A 12,810-nucleotide genomic window follows, 5' to 3' on the forward strand; every position below is an offset into this window, starting at 1 on the left:
GCTGAAAACAGGAGGATCACTACAAGTCCAAGCTGCATAGTGAGACACTGTAGCAAATACATTTAAAAAAAAAAAAAAGAAAGAAAATACAGATTTTAATATTTTACGTGTAGATAGCCAGTTTTCCCAGCATGGTTTGTTAAAGAGGCTGGCTTTCTTCTAGTGTGTTTTTGGCCCCTTTTTCAATGATCAGGTGGCTGCGTGTGTGGTGGGTTGTTTCTGTGTCCTCTATTCTGTTCCATTGGTCCACATGTTTGTTACTGAACCCAAGAAAGAAATTGGAAAACAGTACCATTCACGGTAATATCAACAAAAAGTAAATGCTCAGGAGGAATTAATCAAGGAAGTGCAAGATGTCTACATTGAGTGCTGGCCAGATAGCTCCGTGGACTAAAGCGCCTGCTTAGGCAGATGCAGGGCCCAGGGTTCTATTTCCGGAGTACTGTGCCTGCCCCACCCCTGGGGTGCGCTGACACATTGATTGAGACTGGGTGTGGTGGCATACGCCTGTAATCCCAGTGCTTGAGAGGCTGAAAGTAGGAGAATCACTCCGAGTGTGATCTGTGTAGTGAGGCTCTATAGATCCTGTACCAAATACAAAAAAAAAAAGTCCCTGGGCCTGCCATGCTGGCTCTGCCACAGGGGTGCACTGAGATGGCAATTGAAACTGAGAGTGGTGGTGCACTCCTGTAATCCCAGCTCTTGGGAGGCTGTAAACAGGTGGATCACTACAAGCCGAGCTACGTGAGACCCTGTACCAAATAAATAAATTTATAAATAAATAAATAATTTTTAAAAATAAAGTCATAAAGGCATAAAAAATTACTTATTGACAAAAAACAATCATAAGATAAGCAATTTTGAATTCTTATGAATCTAATAACAATGCAAAAATTTACAGGACTACAAATTTTTTTTTTTTTTTTTCGGAACCAGGCATTGAACTCAGGCCCTTGCACTTGCCAAGGAAGCGCTTATTCTACTGAGCCATCTTCCTGGCCCCAACAGAAGTAAATTTTGACAAAGCTAAATGATTAGGTTAATGCAATCATCTCAGTTATAGATAATGTACATTGATACAAAAAAGCTTAAGAATGTTGAATGTTCAAACATGTAGAAACGAGACACATAGAGAAATCAGAAATCGTTGGTGATCCAGCTAGTCACCTTCCCTTCTCCCTAATCCCGGGCAACCACTTTCTGTTGTCTCCATTGTTTTTTTCCTTTCCCAATAGTATAATATAGTTGGAATCCTAGAGCACAGTAATCCACCACAGCAGTACCTAGTCAGATATCCTAGGAGGCAAGAACTTCCCCCAGCTGACAACCACTGGCATAAATAACATAAGAAGTTGAATGTGGCCATTAATTTAGGGTGTTTTTTGTTTGTTTTTTTTTTTCCCCACAGATTTTAAAACTGAGGAGGAGCTGCTATCCTACCTACATGAAAATTACCAAAAGACTGTGGCCACAACAGAAATCATGTTATATTCATGTGCTCAGAACTTGATCTCCACTATCAAAGTGTTCCTAAAATCAAAAGGCACCGAGGAAGTAGAAGTAAGAAAATCCAGGTGTTGGTGGGTTTGTTCACATGTCTTGGAAATGTCTGTTGTGCTGTCCATGATCCAAACATGATAGGATGAGCAAGAGAGGAGGAAAATTCCAGGTCTCTACAAGGCAGGCATGGTGACCTGGAAAGGTGGAAACAAAGAAAGGGGTGTTGGGGCGGGGTAAGTTCACGTGTCTCACCTTGTCAAAGTTCTGCTCATTTGAACTGCATGGCAGCTGCACAAATCAAGTCATTGGTTTCTAGCCCTCACTGCCTTTCGCAATCACTAAGAGCATTTATTTATTTATTTATTGTTTTCTTAAACAGTTTGGCTTGAGACTCGGGTTCATGTGTAATTATTATTATTTTTTTTTAATGTATTTGGTTGTTACAGGGTCTCACTGTGTAGCACAGACTCAGTGATCCTCCTGCTTTCAGTCTCCCAGCACTGAGATTACAGGCACATGCCACTTCTCGGGCATATGCCTGTACTCTGGCTGGCTCAGCACCCCCTGAGGGCGAGGCTGGCAGTGCCAGGAATCGAACCACGGTCCCTGCACTTGCCTAAGCAGGCACTTTAGTACACTGAGCTATCTCAACCAGCCCCAAGTAATTCTTGAAACTCCCTAGATGCAGTGCCTGGCAGTACTGCAAACTTGGTTGTAAGCTATGTTTTCATTATTTTTGTTCATGTTGATTGGCAAAACTGGGCTTCTCCTAAAGTAAGCAGGAGTGGTTTTTAAAAATTTACACTTCTCCATGAGCATTTCATGGAACCTTCCTGTTAAGTCAGTTCAGTCCACAGATTGCCCTGTCCATGTCCACATGCTCATGAATCCTGTGTCTCATGTTCTTTTTCATGATATTAGAGAATATTAATTTCACTGTTTTTCATTCAAATGAAGGAAAAGGAGAAATGTGTAAGGAAATATATTTCCCTATTTGGGGCAGTAGTCAGCATGAAAGAAATTAGAAATAGTGATAAGTAACTTGGGTATCCTGCTATGTAATAATTTGTATTTCTAGGTGAACTGCCTGAATCATATAAAAAGTGACCTCTTAAAAACTAGCAAAAGTCTCCGACAGAATCTGGGGAAAAAACTGGATAAGGAAGATGAAGTCAGAGAGTAAGTAACTTCCACTTACTTAATTTTAAAATTTTGCTCTAAAACAAAGCTCCAACATTTGTTGCAATCTAAGATCACCAATTGCTTGGAGATGCTTCTTAGTTGATCTTTTGTGATGTTCTCACATGTCACTTACTTACCTTTCAAGCACGTCAGTAATTAGAGAAAGTGATGGCTCTTCTTACTGGTCATTATTTCTTACACAGATACATGTGTGCCAAAAGTTTTCAGTTAATGGGCAGTCAACCTAGACATGACTGAGTGTTTTTCTCTCAAGGTGCCAGCTTCAGGTATTTCTTCGTCTGGAGACGTGTCTGCAGTGCCCTTCCATACTAGAAAACCCAGATGAGATGGAGCAAGTAGTGGAAGAGGTGAGTACATATCTTAGTGCTGCTGGGAACGGACCCCAGTGCTTTCAGTGCTCCTGCAGAGGGTACGTGGTAATTTTCTAAAATGTCCTTCAGGTGACAGCTTTCCTGCGCATAGTGTGTCTAACTGAGGACCCAGCATACTTGGCACATTTTCTGGAAGAGATTTTGAAATTGTAAGTTTGGTGGCTACTCACTGCTTTCTAAGAGATTTTGTCTGGAGTTGTGGGGCTGAGGACCCTCATGCTGAGTGAAGAGCAACAGAAGTGTGGGGTGGTTACTGTTCTGTGCCTAACCAGTCTAATCCACAGGTACATTGACTCCATCCCAGACACGCTGGGGAAGCTTTACAACAGCCTTGGGTTTGAGATTCCTGAGAAGCTGGCTGGGGTCCTTCCTCCAGACTTTTTCAGTGATGACTCTATGACACAAGAGAGTAAATCCCCACTTCTTTCCGAGCCTCTTCTGTCAACCGCTCACAGATCATTGTCTAGCAGCACCGAAGCTGACCAGCTGGAGCAGCTCCGGACCAGATCAGCCAAGAAGAGGTGAGCGCTCAGGTGTCACTTGCCCTATCAGTCATACAGTTCAGACAAAGGGTGCATTTAAACATAGTCTGTTATCTTTGTCTATGTAACTGAATTACTGATCTCCCTTAAGTCTGATTCACAGAAGCCAACTATCTGAGTTCTTGCCGAGTGGCATCTGACACTCCTTCCTAGGAAATATGCAGTCACGATTTTGTAGTTCCACAAGGGGTCTCTAGGAACTAGGAGGCATTTATGAAATAAGCTTAAGCTTTTCCAATTTTCTTTTTTTTTAATGGTACGGGGATCAATCTTGGGACCTTGCACTTGCCAGTCAGGTGCTTGTGCCTCTGAGCTGTATCTCTGCCACGCTTTTCCAATCTTCCTTGGATGTTTTCCATGGCTATTAACTAGCTGGATTTCTAATAGTTATTTTTGGAAATGCTAGTGGTGACTTGTTTTGATATAAATCCAGGACAATACCAAGACAACTGACTTATTTATTTGTTTATTGCTTATAGTATACTTTAATTCCCAGTGTACATTCATTCACTCAATGACAGACTAAAATGTACAAACTCTTTATTTATTTATTTATTTATTTATTTTTTTGCAGAACTAGGAATTGAACTCAGGCCCTTGTGCTTGCCAGGGAATACAAACTCTTTTATGATAAGCCAGAATATCTTATCCCAATAATACAAAAAGAAAACGGATACAAAATTAGTATTAAGGGACTTCCTTAATTAAAATTACAAAATCTTTATTTCCACTCCACCCTTTGGCTGAAGTTTATTAATGTAATATCTGCCCTTCTTAATCCTTGTCTTATGAAAGGAATCACTCCCTACTCACTCAAACCAAGCCTCCTGCTCCTCCTCTGACTCCCCCACCTATACTCATGAACTATTAACAAGACATCTTTTTATATTTCTCTGGAATTAATCTCTTCATTAGAGTTCTCTTTTGCAATTCCATTTATTCATAAGTGTGGCATGTGAGATTTTAACTGTTCTGTTCCAGTTTTTTCTTCTTCAGTCAGTGGTAACAGCGCCACATCTCTTTGCTTTTGTAGTTCTTCTATTGTGGTCATAGTCTTATTCAAAGTAGTATAAATGCAGCTCTTAGTCTCTTTCTGTTCAGTAGCAACAGGTTTAAAACGTGCATACAAAGTTTGGTATCGAGACTTGATTGCTGACAATTTCTTTAAGAGCGTTACTGGATTTTTCTTTCTTGCTGAGTCATGATGATTAGACTTGATTTCATATTCCAACCTGAATATAATCCAGACCAGATTAAGCTTTCTGGAACATCAGTTGCAGTTTATTGACCTCCACCTCCATGTTGAATAGTTCTGACTTTTATTTAAATAAGGTTTTATTATTATTATTATTTTTTTTTTTTTTTTTTAATTTTAGGGAAGGGTCTACAAGGTGTTTAGGGTCTCACTACTATGAGTATCTCTCTCTTTTTTTTTTTAATTTTTATTTATTTACGTGTGTGTGTGTGTGTGTGTGTGTGTGTCCAGCTCAGCCCACCAGGGGGTGGGGCTGGCTGGCATGTGGTGCTGGGGGATTGAACTGCGGTCCCTGTGCTTTGCTAAGCTTGTTCTAAGTAGGTGCTTTAGACCACGGAGCCATCTCTCCAGCCCTTTGAGTATATCTCTTTAATTATATTAATATATACTAATTCCTTTGCATGTATTAGTTCCCAAAGATTGTCTATAATTCTAGCTCTGGAATCAGGAAGATCACTACGAGTCTGAGCTGCATAGTGAGACTCTGTACCAAATACATTAATAAAAGAAAAATGCTAGTTCCATTCAAATTTAACTGTATGTAACTTCTGTCTGGTGTGTCTTGACTAGTTTCTTTCTATTTTTAAAAGGAAAAATGCAATAATAAGACATAAAAGTCTTGCAGAGGTTTCACAGAATCTCCGACAAATTGAAATTCCCAAAGTATCCAAGAGAACTACAAAAAATGTAAGTATTCTCCAATAAATTTGAAATGGCACCAAGTTGGTCTTTCCATCCTGAGTTAACGTTATTAATAAAAATGAAAGGCTTTGGACTGAAACTTTCACAAACTATGGGCTAAATAAACCTGTCCTTTAAAAAAAAAAAAAAATGAAAGGCAAACTAGACGTCATGGTACACCCCTGTAATCCCGGCTCTCGGGAGGCTGAGGCAGAGGTTGGCCATCAGTCGGAGGCCAGCCTGGACTACATAGTGAGACCCTGTGTCAAAAAAAGCAAAAGAAAAGAAAACTCTCACTCTTAGGAAATGGGCATTGAAATGTATAAACGGTACAGATTGAGTATCCTTTATCTGAAATACCTGAGACCAGAAGTATTTTAGATTTCAGCGATGTTTTTGGATTCTGGATTATTTGTATGTAGTATGGAAAATTTGTAGTTTTTGTTTTTTTGTGCAGGGTCTCACTACACAGCTCGGACTCACAGTGATCCCCCTGATTTCTGAGGGGATCACAGGTGTGCGTCACCATGCCTGGACTCCATCACCAGCTCAGTGCCCTGGGGGAGGGGCCAGCATGGCATACGGTGCCAGGGATTGAACCCCGGCCCATGTGCTTGCTTAAGCAAGCTCTTAGTCCACTGAGCTATATCACCGACCTAGGTGTGGAACATTTTTAAAGTTTGTGTTTTAGCCAGTTTAGATTTCAGATTTTGGATTAGAAATGCTCAGGTAGTGTTAAATATTTTTATGAATGAATATAAATTTGTTAAGGGATTAGTCATTTTGCCTAATAGTCTGACAAAGGTAAAAGTAAGTTAGAAGTAAATAAATTAATTAAAAATCTTTATTTTTAGTTTTTGGCAGAACTGGGGATTGAACTCAAGCCCTTGTGCTTGCCAGGCAAGTGCTTATTCTACTGAGCCATCTCCCCAGCCCCAAAAATCATTAAATTGGTTAAGAAAAATTAACATTACAGTAACCATCTACTATCACAATCGGACTTTGGTTGCATCCTAGAAAAGGACTTTTAAGGGCCACCAAGATAGTGCAGCAGACTGAGTGCCTGCTTAGGCAAGTGTAGGAACTGGGGTTTGATTCCTGGCACCACATGCTGTACCAGCCATCGAGACTAGGCGTGGTGGTGCACACCTGTAATCCCAGCACTGCGGAGGCTGTAAACAGGAAGATCACTAGTAGTCTGAGCTGCATAGTGATACCCTGTACCAAATACATAAAAAATAAATAAAACCTCTCCTAAGAATATCTCCCTAGTACGTCTTATTTTTCCTACTATGGATCTATGAGTGAACTGCAAGGACTAAAGGGTTTCATATAGAACTTTTTTCTTTTAAATGAATGCTTACAGCACTTCCTTATTTTTCAGGAGAGCTCTCACCCTGCCCCTCAGCAGCCTGCACTCCCAGCAAAAGGCACAGGACAAGGTATGCTTTGTTTTCCCAGGGTTTTGACTGATTCGCTGGAAGGACAAATTTATTTTGAGTTCATGTATTTAAGCAGCTGCATTCAATTATAAACTATAGCGTTATGTCATTGTTGGTTAATAAAGTATGTCCAAATTCCATGCCTTAGTGGGATTACATACTCATATGGTCTCAAAAATACTGCATTGTACAAAATTGCTAGTCAGAGATCTTTAAAAATATCATTTTCGTGAAGGCCAAAGAGCAAAGCAGAGAAGCAGTGGAGCTGCTTTAGATGAAAGGAGTTGAAGCAAGCGTCTTAATCACTCCATGATTCCTGCCTGGATCTCTAATTTAGAAAGGAAAAACGCTGCATTATTGAGCCAGAAATTAGAGAAAGGACTGCATGCTGGCAGCACATTGCGCCTGTATAATGACGTCAGGATTGTCCAGGAGAATGTCCTCGTTCTTAGGTCATGCTGCCAAGTGGGCACAGAACTCTGAAGGCCACCACTCAATTCCCCAGGGTCAGGCAAACTGTACACAGAGAAGTGGAGGCAAGAAACAAATGTCACAGTAAATTTTAGTGATGCAGGATTGTTGTATTTTTACATATTTTCTGTAAATAGTAAATTTTTAAAATGCAAATAGAAAATAGCATCAATTTTGGCTTTTAGGCTTTCATAAATTAGTTTCACAGACAGCATAAGTCAGATAACAAGCACTCTTCTAATGGGATAGAGAAAATCCACCTTTTCAAACTTTGGTTTGTGTTATTGGTGTCCTAAACGTTAATGTTTATATTATTTTTGATGGCTGCACAAACTTAAATTCACCCCAGGTGAATTTTAAAGTCACTTCCAGCAGGCTGTTTTGCTTACAGTTAAGCAGCCCTTTTGCTGGCTGCTTTAAGAATTGATCCACTTTGCAGCGGTTTTTCCCTCACTTTGAGCCTGAGTCAGGGACAGATTTTGAAATTATCTAAATTAGTAAAGCAGTCAGAAGAGTGAAAGCTGTAGAATTGAAAAGACGTTTCTCATCGGGGAATGGGGGCACACGCCTGTGATCCTCACATTCTGGAAGGCTGAAGCAGGAGGATCGCAAATTCAAGCCCAGTATAGGAAACAATGTAGTGAGATCCTGTTTCAAAATAAAACATAAGGAAAGGGATGCAGGAACAGCTCAGTGCAAAGACCCCAGGTTTAGTCCCCAGTACCTCAAAAAGAAGAGAACAGTTTTTCAAAGCTGAGGTGAATTTAATACAGTAAAAAATGGGAAAAATATAATACTGGAATATATTAATAGGACCATGACTAAATTAGCTATCCACTTAAGAATTATGGCCATCCGGGCCCAGGAAGATAGCTCGGTATAAGTGCTTGGGGCCGGGGAGATGGCTCAGTGGAATAAGTGCTTCCCTGGCAAGCGCAAAGGCTGAGTTCAATCCCTGGTTCCACCAAAAAAAAGAGAAAAGAAACAGTATAAGTGCTTGCTTGGAAGGCTCAGGGTCCTTTGTTCAATCCCTGGTACTACAAAAAAAAAAAAAAAAAGATAATAATAAGAATTATGGCCAGCCAAATAGCTCAGCGGATTAAAGCACCTGCAAGCAGGCGCAGGGGCCAGGGGCTTGATCCCTGGGCCTGCCATGCCAGCCCTGCCCCCAGGACACCCTAAGACTGGCAATTGAGACTGGGCGTTGTGGTGCACACTTGTAATCCTAGCTCAGGGCTGGGGATATAGCTCAGTGATGTAAGCGCCTGCCTGGCAAGTACAGTATATTGGTCCTGGGGCTGGTGAGATGGCTCAGTGGTCTAAAGCACCTACTTAGAACAAGCTAAGCTAAGCGGGGCACAGGGACCGTGGTTCAATCCCCCAGCACCACATGCCAGCCAGCCCCGCCCCCTGGTGGGCTGAGCTGGCCACACACGCAAAATAAACGACATAAATAAATAAATAAATAAATAATTTTTTTTAAAAAAAACAACAATATATTGGTCCTGAGTTCAATCCCTGGTACTGCCAAAAAAAAAAAAAAAAGTTCTATTTTACAAGTAAAGCTTCTATTGTAACAAAAGAGGCAGACCTGCCTAGAGCTCCTGCGTGTTGGATTCAAAATGAGTTTGTAATAGATGAAATAATTTTGAACAAGTATCCATCAGTAGATTAGCTACAAATTCCTAGAATGACACAAACTACTGAAAACAGACTTCAGAAGAAATAGAATGACTCTATAATAAGTACAAAGATTGAATTAGGGGTTCTTGCTTGGTGTGGGTGGGGATATATCTTAGTGACACAGCACCTGTCTGGCAAGCGCAAGGTCCTGAATTCAGTTTCTGGTACCAAAAATAAAAAAGATTGAATTTGTTGTCAAAAAGCTTCTCATAAAGAAATACTGAGGACTAGATGGCTTCACTGCCAAGTTCTACCTAATGTTTAAAGAAGAATTAATACCCTAGTGTTTATTATGGGCAACTGATTATTCAGGCAGGATACAAAGACAGCTCATTCGGGAACGAGTAGTCTTGCTGAAGCACTGCTGCAATGGCTGGCTGTCCACACGCAGAGGAATCCGTTGGATCCCTGCCTTGTGCACAGTCACATGCAAGGACTTTCAGAAGTTAGAAGAGTAAATGATTTTAAGGCACCTTGACAGTACTATCCAAGGTGTTCGTTTGAGACATTGGAGGTTGAGCCCGAGGCCTTCACAATGACCTAGATTCCCAGCCCTTTTTATTAATGAATTTGTTTTATTTTTTGTGCTTGCATCTCTGTTAAGTTGCTCAGGCTAGAACTTGTGGTCCTCCAACTTTACCTTCCCAGCATACAGGGCTTAGAGGAAAGCTTAACAAATGTGAATACGTGGTGTGGCAGCCAGCTGTAGTTTGGGTAAGCAGCTTCTGTGGCTGGATGAGAGTTCCTCTGTTTTATGGAATGTAATGTTTGCCCTTTTCTTTTTCCCTGTACCCTCCACTCCATGTTTTCAGAAGTGACCAAAGTTCGAAGAAATCTCTTCAACCAGGAAATGATTTCTCCTTCAAAGAGATCACTAAAGCGAGGCCTGCCCAGAAGTCATTCTGTATCTGCCTTGGAAGGTCTGGACCATAAATGCGACAGCATCAAGAAGACCAAAAGTACTATATTTCCAGGTAACCAGGAAGGGCGTGGTCTTGTCAGTAACAACTTTCCTGGTGCTGGTGTCCCCTCTCTGACTCCTGATTTAGTCTTCCCTTTTTTTTCTTAGTCAGTGTAACTAAGGAAAAGTTCTGTCATTTAAGGAATATGAACTGTTCTCTACTGTTTTTGTATCCTCACCTTCATTTATTTCCTTCTCCCTATTACTGATGAAGGTGACAGGCCTGCATTTACAGCTGTAGGTTCCCCTGTAAGCACTGCCCTACCCTGTAAGTTTGAGATCTGTGTTTTCATGGTCATCATCTCAAATTTCTTTCTTTTCTTTTCTTTTTTTTTTTTTTTTTGGTGGAACTAGGGATTGAACTCAGGTGCTTGCGCTTGCCAGGGAAGCGTTTATTCTACTGAGCCATCTCTCCAGGCCCCTCAAATTTCTAATCCTTTGTGATTTCTTCTTTGACCTGTTGGTTGTTTGTGTTACTGTCGTATCTTATTCATGTGTTTCTCAAATTCCATCTATTGATTTCTAGTTTCATTCCATTGGTATTGCAGAATATAGTATAACTTCAGTCTCAATAAACTGAGATTTGTGGGGGGGTATGAATGATAGCTAACATAATTGTACTACTAATTTCTTTTAGTCCTTTGAAAAGATCCATTTGTGCTTATATTGGTTGATTAATTTTGCATGCCTACATCTTGTAATCTGAGCAACTGCTTTGAAGACAACAATATGCAACACATTAACCATTGTTAATTTCTTCTTATCCTGCTTTGAAACTGTATCATTTTTATTTTCTTTTTTTACCTTTCTCTCAAAGAAAAGAAAGATTGATTGATTCATTGATTCATTGATTGATTGATTTAGGCCAGGGGTGTCGTTTATCAGTAGAGTGCTTACCTGGCATGCCCCAGACCCTGGGTTTGTTCCTGTGGCACTATAGAGAAAGAAATGTATTGAGATTTATTTTATGGCCTAATACTGGGTCTGTCCTAGAGAGCGTTCCATGTGTACTTCAGAATATATGTTCTGGTCTTGCTGGTGGAAGTGTTGTGTACTTTTCTAGTTACCTTATTGTGTCGTTCAAGTCACCTGATTATTTGTTCATCTGTCTAATTTCTGAATGTATGTTAAAATCTCCCAACTATTGTGATTATAGTTCTGCCAGTTTTACCTTTGTGTATTTTGGAATTCCATTATTAGATGGGTGTGTATGTTTATAATTGCTGCACTTTTTATTAACATGTGACCTTTTTATCTTTATAATATTATCTTTTTTATTGGTGCTAGGGATCAAACTCAGGACCTTGAGCTTGCCAGGCAGGTATTTATGCCACAGAGCTATCTCCCCAGCCATGCCACCCAGTTCTTATGTAGCATATATCTTTCGCTATCTTTATACTTTTAACCTCTGTGGGCTTTTTTGTTATTTTGGTTTTGGTACTGCAAATCAGACTCAGAACCTTCCACTTGCCAGGCAGACACTGGGCCACTGAGCTATATCCCCAGCCCCAGTCACTGTTTTTGTATCTAAATTGAGTCTCCAGTGGATAGCATGTACTTGGATCGTATTTTCTTAATCCTTTCACAAGTTTTTGCTTTCTTGTTGCAGTATTAAGCCATTCATAATTTAATGTAGTTATTGGTTAAGAATACTGTCTGCCATTTTTATATTTGCTCTCTGTCCATTTTATGGCTTTTGTTCCTTAGCTCCTCCACTACTGCCCTTTGTGTTGTTGGCTAATTTTTTGTAGAGTACCATTTTGATTTACATTTTTGTATATTTTGTAGTAACTATCTTAGTGGTTGGAGGTCACAATTAACATACTACAGCAATCTACTTTGCATAAAACCAAATGAGTCTCAAAAAAAAAAAAAAAAAGTCAGCAGTAGCACCCAAACATTTTGTTACTACATATTATTTCTTTCCCTCTCCTTTTTACATTGTTATGTTATAGATTACATCCTTAAACATTTTGTGGCCATAATAGAGATTTATAATTACTGCTTTGTGCCTTTGCATTTTAAATCATAAAGGAAAAAAAAAAAGAGTTTTAAGGGCCAGCCAAATAGCTAAGCAGATTAAAGCACCTGTTTAGACAGAGTGCAGTGGCCTGGGTTCAGTCCCCAGCAGAGCATGGTGGCACACGCCTGTAATCCCAGTGCTTGGGAGGCTGAAAGCAGGAGAATCACAACGAGTCCAGTCTACACAGTGAGACCCTGCAGACGCTGTACTGAATACATTTTTTTAAAAAAAAGTTGTAATAAAAAATGCCACAATACTAATGGCTTCTGTATTACCCCGTGCGTTACTTTGCAGGCCCTTTACCTCTCTTCATGGCTGTCTAATATCCTTTCAGTGGAGCGTAAAGCACTCCTACCTTTCCTCCGAATGCCGTGTCTGCTTTCCTTTTTGCAAGAATGTCTCACTACTACTACTACTACTACTTCATCATCTTCTCCTTCTTCCCTCCTCCTCCTCCTCCTCCTCCTCCTCCTCCTTCTTTTCCCCCTCCCCTCTCCCCTCTCCCTTCTCCCCCCTGCTCCTATCCCTCCCCCTCCCTCCTTCTTCTCTTCTTCATTTGCTTGTCATTTATGATAGGGTTTCACTATGCAGTTCAGGCTGGCCTTCAACTCACTTTGTAACCTAGTCTGGTCTCATCTTGCAGCAGTCTTCCTGCCTTAGCCTCCCGAGTGCTGGGAT

At 40.4% G+C, this 12,810-nt stretch overlaps 1 protein-coding gene and 1 pseudogene across 1 annotated transcript in view; one reads left to right on the forward strand and one right to left on the reverse strand.

Moving 5' to 3' along the window:
• The window catches only part of Ticrr (TOPBP1 interacting checkpoint and replication regulator), a 48,902-nt gene that overhangs the window by 23,393 nt on the left and 12,699 nt on the right, over positions 1 to 12,810 (forward strand). The window contains 8 exon segments of the mRNA XM_004623293.2: positions 1,409 to 1,560; positions 2,579 to 2,679; positions 2,957 to 3,050; positions 3,144 to 3,223; positions 3,359 to 3,607; positions 5,462 to 5,558; positions 6,937 to 6,994; positions 9,961 to 10,122. Coding sequence (XP_004623350.1) covers positions 1,409 to 1,560; positions 2,579 to 2,679; positions 2,957 to 3,050; positions 3,144 to 3,223; positions 3,359 to 3,607; positions 5,462 to 5,558; positions 6,937 to 6,994; positions 9,961 to 10,122 — 993 coding nt within the window.
• On the reverse strand, positions 4,525 to 4,917 carry LOC105741529 (annotated as a pseudogene).

This window comes from Octodon degus, unplaced genomic scaffold, assembly GCF_000260255.1.
Source record: "Octodon degus isolate 3935 unplaced genomic scaffold, OctDeg1.0 scaffold00002, whole genome shotgun sequence".
Taxonomy (NCBI): domain Eukaryota; kingdom Metazoa; phylum Chordata; class Mammalia; order Rodentia; family Octodontidae; genus Octodon; species Octodon degus.